Here is a 10,778-nt window from a genome sequence, read left to right as displayed (position 1 = left end):
AAATAATACTGCTTAGGTTTTTTCGAGATTTTTGGAGATACAAAGATAAGCAGTTATACTGCAGTGACGGGAATTTGCCGAGAGCCTGTGGACTGCCGAAAATCCACAAAACTGGCAATCCTCTTAGAATAATTATCTCTTCTATCGATAGTCCAACATATCCACTGGCGGTTTTTCTACACAGCATTATTTCTAAGAGCATTCCAAAACCGAACAGCTATATAGAAAATAGCTTTGAGTTAGTGAACAAATTAAATAGAACAGTGATTAATGAGGAATTTGCACTGATTTCGTTAGATGTTATATCTCTCTTTACCAACATACCGATAGATTTAGTGATGTAAAGCATTTCTATGAGACGGCCGTTTATTGCTAATAATTGCCAAATCCCGAAAAAGAAATTTCTGAAAGCCTTAGAATTAATTCTAAACTCAACATATTTCTTGTTTAACAATATTATTTATAAACAAAAATTCGGCGCTCCAATGGGCTCTCCGCTGTCTCCCGTGCGTCGCCGCCGACATGGTGATGCAGGACTTGGAGAACAGGGCGTTGCAGACATTAGGCTTTAATTTACCTTTTTATTGTAGGTATGTAAACGATGTGGCAATGGCGGCACCAAAGAAATCAATTGACACAATTCTTAATGTTTTCAATTCTTACCACCCTAGATTACAATTCACGATTGAAATTGGGGGTGATAAGCTCAATTTTTTAGATGTAATTATCATTAATAATAATAACGTTTTAGAATTTGACTGGTTTCACAAACCTACTTTCTCAGGCCGGTATCTTAATTTTATGTCGCAGCACCCTGTTTCCCAAAAAAGAGGCACAATAATGAGCATGGTAGATAGAGCGTTTCTTTTATCACATCCAAAATTTTATTTTAAAAATATGAAATTTATTGTTGACACATTTTTAGAGAATGACTATCCGCTGTCTTTTATTTTCAATACAATTAATATTAGAATTAAGTATCTCCTTAATAGAAGCACACGCAGGCAAAATGAATCTTCACCGATTACTGACAGTGAAGAACAACGCATTTGGTTTACCATTCCTTACGTCTCTAACATCGCGGGTAAATTTAAAAACGTCACTAAAGACTTGAATGTCAATTTTTTGTTTTTTAGCTTAAATAAAATGCGTAACTTTATTCGAGTACAGAAGGACACTCTCCCAATCCAATCCAATAAAATTGTACTATATAAGATCTTATGTAAGAATTGTGATGCCTCATACGTGGGTCAAACAATGAGACAATTAAAAACCAGGATCTCTGAACATAGTAATCATATTCGGAGAAATACTACAATTCAATCCGTTATTACGGAACATAGGATTAATTTTGACCATGAATTCGATTAGGAGAACGTTGAGATACTAGACAAAGAGAGATTTCTATCTAAAAGACTAGTTTCGGAAAGGCGCATATTAAGTTACAGAAGAACAGTCTGAATTTACAAACTGATACAAATTTTCTTCACCACGCTTATGTATCTATACTAAACAAATTGTAAACCATGCTTATTGTTGTTGTATGTACTGTGTTTGGAGGTACCACTGCTTTTAGTTTTTGAATGTTCATAGTGGCGACCCTTTATGTTTTAATATTTTATTGGTCACGGTTGGTTATTGTGAACGTGACATGACGAAATTGACGTTAGAATTTTTCCGTCCGCCTTCTTGACATGTTCGTTTAATTTTGTCTCTGCATATAATGTTGTATCTTTTCGGAAGACTCGTCATATACTCTGTATGGCTTTGTAATACTCTTGTTCTTTTTGGTTATCGGGTAAGTTTAACCACATCTCGTTAATTGACTCGAATTAAGATACTGACAGAAATATTGAATATCATTGTTCGTTCTGGATCTGTTACAGACAGTAATTCGAAAGTCAATGTTGTTTTTTGGGATCTTTCAATCTCGAAACTCACCGATCCAACAAGGAGAATGGAAGTAATTATTAACTTTTTTATATATTTCACTGAAGATGGCTCAATCCCGAGCCGAAACGTTTGAATATACTCGATTGATGAAATCGCTTAAGCTTTTTTTACGCACTGACAACTGCGTCTGACTCCTATAGCCATTCCTGATCTTTATTTTATATTTCGGGAGTCCAATACTCATTATTTTAATTTTTTTTTGTTTTTGATGTAAAATCGACCAGACCGACCTACATTTTTGTACGTACTTTAATTCTGTAAAAGAATTTTGTAATTTCGTAAAGCCAATTAAAAGTTTAATGCATTTAACTAAATGTGTTTGAAAAAGTAAGAAACCTCGTTAGTATAATTTGGTTAAAGACTGTATAAAAGAACGATTAATGGGAAACTTAGGGTTTATCGATTAGTAATAAGTTTTATTTATATTAATAGTGACCTTAGGTTCTTTGGTATTTGTTTATAACATCAATTAATTCATATGGTTACATATTCTTAGTTTCTTATATTCGTAATTTATTGCATATCCCCGCAGGGTTCGCAATCTACTACCAATACTATTCTCCTCTCACTTTAACCCTTTGGACCAACGGCTTAACGTCTCTTTCCGAAAGACGGAGCCCAGTTTTCTCCGCACAAGAGCCTATCTTGCACGAAGGGGCGCAGCTATCGGAAAAACATTTCATGCTTCATGGCTCTAGTGGACTCGAACCTGGTTCCTCAGATTACGAGTCTGGCGTTTTACCACTAGACCATACTGCCGCCACATATCCTTAGATTCGTTGAACATATCAAACTAGAATGTTTATATTTCATACAATATATATCACGTTAAACAATTAGTATTTGGATTAATGCGTAACTATCTTGAGAATATTCACGTATTATGAGGAAAGACAATTAAATATACATAATATCAGAGATATCTTTAAGTGATAAAAATTAAATAAGGTTTGGTAAGAAAATAAGTTTAAACGGAAAAAAAATATTCGCTTTATCAAGTTGTTATCAATTTGAAATAAAAGGTAAGATTGTTTACGCATTAACCATAAAGTCGCAAATGTATATACTTATGTCAGTATAAAAGAATACTTATTTCTATAATCGGACTCAAACATACACAGAATCGTATGAATTACGCATGCTATTAACGTTAAATATGGAAGTATTACACGATGGCTTTTGCACAAGGATATTAATGGCTCGAGTTTTTGTAGTAGGTAAAGTCCTTTAAGAAATCTAATACGTCTCAATAAAAACAACTAAACGCACGAAGGAGGTTAATCCATTGGTTTAAGAATTCTTTCCGTTTGAGTAAATGAGATTCTCATCGAAGAGATTTCTGCAACCAAAGATCGATTAAAGGCTGTAATAATATTACAGTCGTCGAATTACTCAATCAGGTGATCTATGGTTAGAATACAGAAATCTCTAGTTTACCTTGTTTGGTGCAATTCATCTCGCATGGATGAGCAATTACTGTTGTAGCTACGAAAGGTGATGACTTTTCATAATGGCCGTCGTAAACGAGTCCATCTCTATTTCGGAATGGTGTCGAGGTAAAACTTCCTTCCGGCCATACGTTACCCTAGGTTATGGTTCTCAGCGTAATGTCCAAACTATGCGTTAGATCTCTTACTTGGATCATTACCCAATATCGATATAGTTCGTCTCGTTGTCAGTACAATGCCGTCGATCTCTTACTTGGATCGTTCGTATAAATCTAAGTTTAGACGGTTCAATCGCTTTATCACAGTTTTAGAAAAACATGCTATTGCTACGGAGCCCAGACTTCTACTGATCCTCACCCGCACCGTCTTCTAGCGGTGGTCGCGCGCGTAGGAATACAGTTCTGCGCCGTCGACTCGTGCGCATCGGTCCCATTTGCAATGCGGCCTGTGTTCTTCGGTCGCGTGCAGGGCTCGGCCCTCGCGAGGGTGTGTTTACGGAATCAATTCATTTAAATCTTTTACTGATCTTTTTTTATGTTTAACGAGCGAATTCTTTTCCTTTTTAAACAAAATGTCGGTAACGACTGCCACTATAGGATCACCTTAAGCTTTAGTAGTTAACCTATGGGCGTTCTAACCAGGGAGCTCCGAGAGGGGTGAGGGAGAGGAGGTATTGGATTTCGCGAGGAAGTTAGGGGGAGGGGGCGGGGTATCGGGTTACACAAGGGTATCAGATTACAAGAAGATAACACAAGGGGGTGAGGGGGAGGGGAAAGGCGGGGTATCGGATTACACAAAGGTATCGGATTTCAAGCATATCGGATTACGCGGGGGAAGGGGAGAGGAGGGGGTTGACCTTAACACCGGGATGAGTAACCGGGATGACTCATCCGCGCCGCGGGGCCCGCGGGAAAGGAAGTCCGCGTTCGCGATCGCCGCGTGAGGGGTCCGCGTTCGCGTTTGCGGAGTCCGCGTGAGGGGTTTGCGGGTTCGCGGAATCCGCGGGGTCTGCGTGGGGGTGCGCGTCGCGCCGGTCGCTCGCAATCGCGGTTGCGCCGCGGGGTACGTTTGCAACGACGCCGCTAGGCGGCGCACAATGGGTAAGATTAACTCGATAGCGCACTGCGTAGGAGCGTGTTTTGTCGATAACGCATCGAACTTGTCGGGACATGTTTGTCGTAAACAACATTTTTCTAGGAAAAGGAGGCGATTATCGCGTCGACTAAACAATTTATCTACGCACTATTTTTTACGACGCAGTACATAAAAAAACAAAAGAATATATGACGCATCGAACCTGTCGGAACATGTTTGTCATAAACAACATTTTTCTAGGAAAAAAGGGGGTATAGTTATTGCGTAGACTAAACAAATTCGCTAAATAATTTATCTACGTAAAAGACAAAGGAAGAAATGACGTCATCAACGATGATTGACTCGATAACGCATCGAACCTGTTGGAACATGTTCGTCGTAAACAACATTTGATAAAATGTAGGTAGGGATAAACATGCACGCAAAGAAATTACATCGTTCATTTAGGTGTGAAAAAAAGCCTGTTTATTTAACTCTTCTTTTACGTAATATATCTTACGTGCTAAAAAACTAAAGCTGCGAGCTCACAATCGATGAGCTGATTTGTATTGAACGCATTGCTAGCGTATATTACATTTGACGCTTTCTTAGGATCCGTCACAGTGGACGCGATATCGGAGAACTGCTCTATCTACGCAGTACGTAAAAAACAAAGAAAGAAATAACGTCATCGGGACGATGATCGATCCGATAACGCATCGAACCTGTCAGGACACGTTCATTGTAAACAAATGTTTTCTAAGAAAAGGGGGTGTTATCGCGTAGACTAAACAATTTCGCGCTATTTTTTACGACGCAATACGTAAAACAAAAGAAAAAATGATCTTTCAAGATCATCCGCTGCAATGCACGGAATTCATCGAGCAGCTCGAGACACGTTGTAGTGCCAAACGTCAGCGGCTCTCCGACAATCCAACGATCTGGCATAGGCAATCGTTGGTTGCCAGAATTGCGCGACTCGAGGGTGTAAAGTTGCGATTGGAAAAACAATTTATCCATAGCGGTGGTGATTATGCGAACGCCGGTACCAGTGGTGACACGCGCACGGCAGAACTCGTATGGCGAGAAATTGATGCCGCGTTCGAAACGCGAATAATGACCGGTGCGGTAATTAATACAAACTATATAGAATTGCGACAGTTTTTGGAAGACGCCTGCAGCGTAGTGTGCAAGCGAGTGCGAGACATTATAAAAACACATAATTGTGTCAAAGTAAACACCGCGTTCAACGGAGAGTTTGTAGCGGGTGATAACCGTGCCAATAAGAGCATATGTACAAATAACATAGAACTCTGTAGTACATCGCACTTGCGCGAGTGGTACGAGCGGCACGTTATCGAGCCCACATTAACAAAACTCGAGGAGTTCCAGGAACGCGACAGTGGGTGGGCATTGACTCGAATCCTCAATTTGACGGTGAACGTCAACAGGTACAATCCTTTGCGCGCGGGGTGTCACTTGAAATTGCCTAAAGACATTAAAACGAATAGAGCGGTGATCAATGTGCTGTCTATGGACAATGCGTGTTTTGCGTGGGCCGTGATGGCTGCTCTGCATCCAGCCGAAAGACATTCAGATCTGGAATCATCATACCCGCATTAATCAACGGTACTGAATTTACGAGACATTGAGTTCTCAATGACGTTGAGTCAAATTAAACAGTTCGAACGACTCAACAATATATCCGTCAATGTCTATACCATCGAGGGACAGAAAACTTCAAACGTTCTTCCAATACGGCTTACCGACCGCACGAGTCATTAACACGTGAATCTGCTGTACGTGCAGGATCCGCGAGACAACAATGTTGGACATTTCGCGTGGATTAAGAATCTATCCCGTCTTATGAGCTCGCAGTTGAGCACGCACCATAGTCGGAAATACTTTTGCGTAAGTACCTATACTCATTTTTAATAAAATTATAAAATATTTTATTTAATAATATAATTTACAATATTTGTTTTTTTGCAGATGTTTGCACTATTTCTACACGAGCAAGAAATTGGAAGCCCACACCGTGGACTGCTGAGAGGTAAACAACTGCGCTATCAGACTACCGAGCGAGAACAACAAGTGGCTTAGCTTCAAGAACCACAGCAGGAAAAAGGGACTTTCCTTCGTGGTGTATGATCTGGAGTGCTGCAGAAGGCACAACCGGAGACGGAACACGCGTCATACGTCTATCAACATCATCGGGTCTGTAGTATAGCATACTACGTACAGTGCTCGTACGACAAAACGTTATCGACGTATCAATTTTGTCGCGATAATGACTGCGTCGCGTGGTTCACCGAAGAACTCAAAGGATTGGTGCATTGCGTAAAGAACATCTTGTTCGACATTGTATGCATGGTAGATCTAACGCGAGACGAGTGGGACACATTTCACAGCGCGGCGCAATGTCACATTTGTGAAAAACCGTTTGCGCCGGATAAAAATCGTGTACGCGATCATTGCCACCTGACCGGGCGTTACAGAGGTCCAGCACATTCGACGTGCAATCTGAATTATAAAGATTCTCACTTCATCCCAGTAATATTCCACAATCTGTCGGGCTATGACGCGCATTTCATTATCAAGGAGATAGCTGTCGCGTTCGAAGGCTCCGATGTACTGCCTATAACAAAGGAAAAGTACATCTCATTCACTAAACACGTGAAAAACACCGCGGAAAGATCAGATTTGCGAAGCGATATAAAATTAGAATTCATCGACTCGTACAAATTTCTGAGCGCGAGTCTCGCAAAATTGGCATCCTTCCTCGATAAAAATAAATTAAAAATTATACGTTCCAAATTTTCCACGTTATCCGACGACGATTTCGAATTATTGACGCGAAAAGGTGTCTTTCCATACGAATACGTGGACAGCGTCGAAAAGCTGGAGGATACGTGTTTACCGCCGCACGATTCATTTTACAGTTCCTTGACCGGTGAAACCGTATCCGAGAGCAATTACGCGCACGCCGCGAACGTATGGCAGCGATTCTTCGTTCGAACCCTGGGCGAATACAGCGATCTATACCTGAAAACCGATGTCTTGCTGTTGGCCGACGTGTTTGAAAATTTCCGAGACATCTGCGTCGTGAGTTACGGACTTGATCCCGCGTACTACTGCACCTTACCAGGCTTTACGTGGGACGACATGTTGAAACATACATGTATCAATTTCGAATTGCTGACCGACATTGACATGGTTATGTTTATTGAACGTGGTATTTGCGGCGGTCTGAGTCAGTGTTTCGGCAGATACGCGCAGGCCAACAACAAGTACATACATGCAGTCGTACAGTCCATCGAAACCGTCGTCGTACCTAATGTACTTCAATGTCAACAACTTGTACGGCTGGGCGATGTGTAAGCCACTGCCCTACGCGGAGTTTCGATGGGTCGAAGACGTGTCAAATTTCGACTTTAGCGCGATCGCTTTAAATTCGCCTACGGGCTATATTCTCGAGGTTGATCTAGAGTATCCGCAGGATAAACACGACGCGCACGCTGACTTACCGTTCTGTCCGATGCACGCTAAACCGCCCGGCAAACGGCAGGACAAACTTCTTGCCACGCTGCACGATAAGAAGCGTTATGTCATCCATTATCGTAATCTGCAGCAATGCACGCGTCACGGCCTTCGCGTCACAAAAATAAATCGCGTATTGCAATTCGCTCAATCTGAGTGGCTCCGCTACATCGAACTCAATACAAAATTTAGGACACAGGCCAAAAATGAGTTCGAAAAAACTTTATATAAATTAATGAATAACGCTGTTTTTTGGAAAACGATGGAGAATGTACGCAACCACGTCGATGTAAAATTACTGACGAAGTGGGACGGACGATACGACGCGGAGGCAATAATCGCGCGACCGAATTTCCACAGCAGGAGCGTGTTTTCGGAAAATCTGGTAGCCGTCGAACTGCGCAAACTCGAGGTGAAATTCGACAAACCGATCTACGTCGGCATGTGCATCCTCGACTTGTCGAAGGTGTGCCTATACGAATTTCACCACGAGTACATATCTCCCCTGTACCGCGACTCGTGTAAAATCATGTATATCATGTACACCGACACGGACAGTCTGATTTATCATATCGAGTGCGACAACACGTACGAGAGCATGAAACATGATATAGTCAGGTTTGACACAAGTGACTACGCGGTAGATAACGCTTATAGTATGCCTCTCGTCAATAAACAAGTGCTGGGCCTGATGAAGGATGAAAACAACGATGCCATTATGACTGAATTCGTTGGCGAAAATGTACCCTTAGGGGGAAAATGTACGCCTTGCGAGTCGATGATAAGAAAGACACTAAAAAAGCGAAAGGTGTCAAAAGCAACGTCATCGCGCGAACCATCACGTTCGACGACTACTCGCGGTGTCTGAACGATGAGATCGAAATGACTCGACCGCAGTCGTGCATAAGATCGAAAAAGCACGAAGTGTACACTATCAGCGAGACGAAAATCACTCTGAGTCTGTACGACGATGAGCTATATATCGTGCCGGATTCGACCGATACGTTGCCGTGGGAACATTATCGAATATAACGTATGTAATATAATGTATGTAATGTATGTAATGCATGCAATATATGTAATATAATGTATGTATGTAGTAGTATAACATGACATATGTATGTATGTAATGTATGTAATGTATGTAATGTATGCAATATATGTAATATAATGTATATACGTATGTACATATGTATATGTATGTATGTATTTAATGTAACGTATGTATATTAATGGAAGGATATTAATAAAGATATCGTACATGTATTTCGTATTCAATATTTTTTATTATATACTTTATATGTATTACATATTTCAAAACACTTTACATGTATCATTTTTTATATTAAGAATAAAATACAGTTTAAATAACATTGTTCTTGTGTATCCAAGAGTTCCATCGAATCCTAGCCATTTCACGTAAACCTCGTCGCCCTTCCTGCGCAGTACTTTCTCCACGAGATACACATCCGGATAAGTCGCGCGATGCAACTCGTGCTCGTAGAACGCTCCAGCGACGGATTTTCCACGATAGTCCTCGAGTAGATAGGTTACGGGATTGGTATGCTGCACTTTAACGATCTTAAACACCTCGGTGGTCCAATTCGGCGTGTAACCCTTCTCGAAAATTGTCTTATATTTGCTGACGCGTACCGAATCGCCTGTTTTAAACTTTGCCGGGCCCGCAATCTTTATCGCGCTGTACATCGTAGCCAAGAGTTTTTCGGCAATCGCGGTGGTAATGTCGACGGGTCGCATGCCGATCGTTCGATGCTTGCGCGCGTTGTAATCCGACACGAGTCGCGATAACGCGTCGAACGACTTGTAATTTCCATTGAGCGTAAACATCTTCCACATGTTGTTTTTTAACGTGCGATTGAATCGCTCGACGACCGACGCCTTCATCACCGCATACGTGGAATAATGATTGATGCCGTGTTTTCTCACGAGACGTTGCACGTCGGTGTTGTAAAATTCCTTTCCCATGTCTGTTTGTAGGTTACTAGGGCACCTCCCGCTATCTCGAATTATTTTGGCGATAGCGTCGGCTGTCTCGCTGCTGCCTTTGCTGCCCTTAAGCGGCACAGCCCACACGTACTTGCTCAACACATCGATGACGGTAAGTATGTAGTGGTAGCCTCCGTTGAAACGCGAGAACGGGCGCATCTCGACGATGTCAGCCTGTCACAGGTTGTCGTACCCTCGCACTATGACGTGTTTGCAAGGAAAATTTCTTCTCTCCGATGCGTGCAATTCGTCCACCAACTGTCGCTTTTTGATATTTTTATCCACATCGGATTTTAACGGTCTCATGTTTTGTTGTCGCCGTTTCTGCTTCTAGTGCATCGTTCGTAGCAGTTTCTGAACAGTTCATAACCGCTTCTGAACAGTTCGAAACCGCTTCTGAGTCATTCGTGAACCATTCGACAGCCGTTCGACAACCGTTCTCGAATCGTTTGTTGTCGTTCGTCATCGTCAGTAACTGCTTCTTATCACTCATCGTCGTCGTCGTCGTCGTCGACGTTCTTTATCCGTTTGTAGCGTTTCCTGTCTCCGCGTAGTTCGCAGCTGTCTCTAAACCGCTCGTAATCGTTTCTGAGCTGTTTTTGAACCGTTCGACAATCGTCCGACAACCGTTCTTCAACCGTTTTACAGCCGTTCGACAACCGTTCTCGAATTGCTCGTTGCTGTTCGTTTTCGTCGTTAATTAACCGTTGCCTTTCTTCACTCGTCGCTGTTCGATAGTCGTTTCTGCTGAACCGT

The 10,778-nt window shown here is 41.8% G+C and overlaps 1 protein-coding gene across 1 annotated transcript; it reads left to right on the top strand.

The window, feature by feature from the left end:
- The first annotated feature begins 6,341 nt into the window (after positions 1-6,341).
- Positions 6,342-10,370, top strand: LOC112457997. The gene is made up of 6 exons (XM_025021365.1): positions 6,342-6,386; positions 6,468-6,528; positions 6,634-7,852; positions 7,914-8,757; positions 10,014-10,134; positions 10,357-10,370. Exons 1-6 carry the CDS (start codon positions 6,342-6,344, stop codon positions 10,368-10,370), a joined length of 2,304 nt encoding a protein of 767 aa, XP_024877133.1.
- The last annotated feature ends 408 nt before the right edge of the window (positions 10,371-10,778 follow it).

The sequence above is a fragment of the Temnothorax curvispinosus genome, unplaced genomic scaffold, assembly GCF_003070985.1.
Source record: "Temnothorax curvispinosus isolate PA1 unplaced genomic scaffold, ASM307098v1 QBEX01000745.1, whole genome shotgun sequence".
Lineage (NCBI taxonomy): Eukaryota > Metazoa > Arthropoda > Insecta > Hymenoptera > Formicidae > Temnothorax > Temnothorax curvispinosus.
This window is presented reverse-complemented; position numbering and strand designations above follow the sequence as displayed.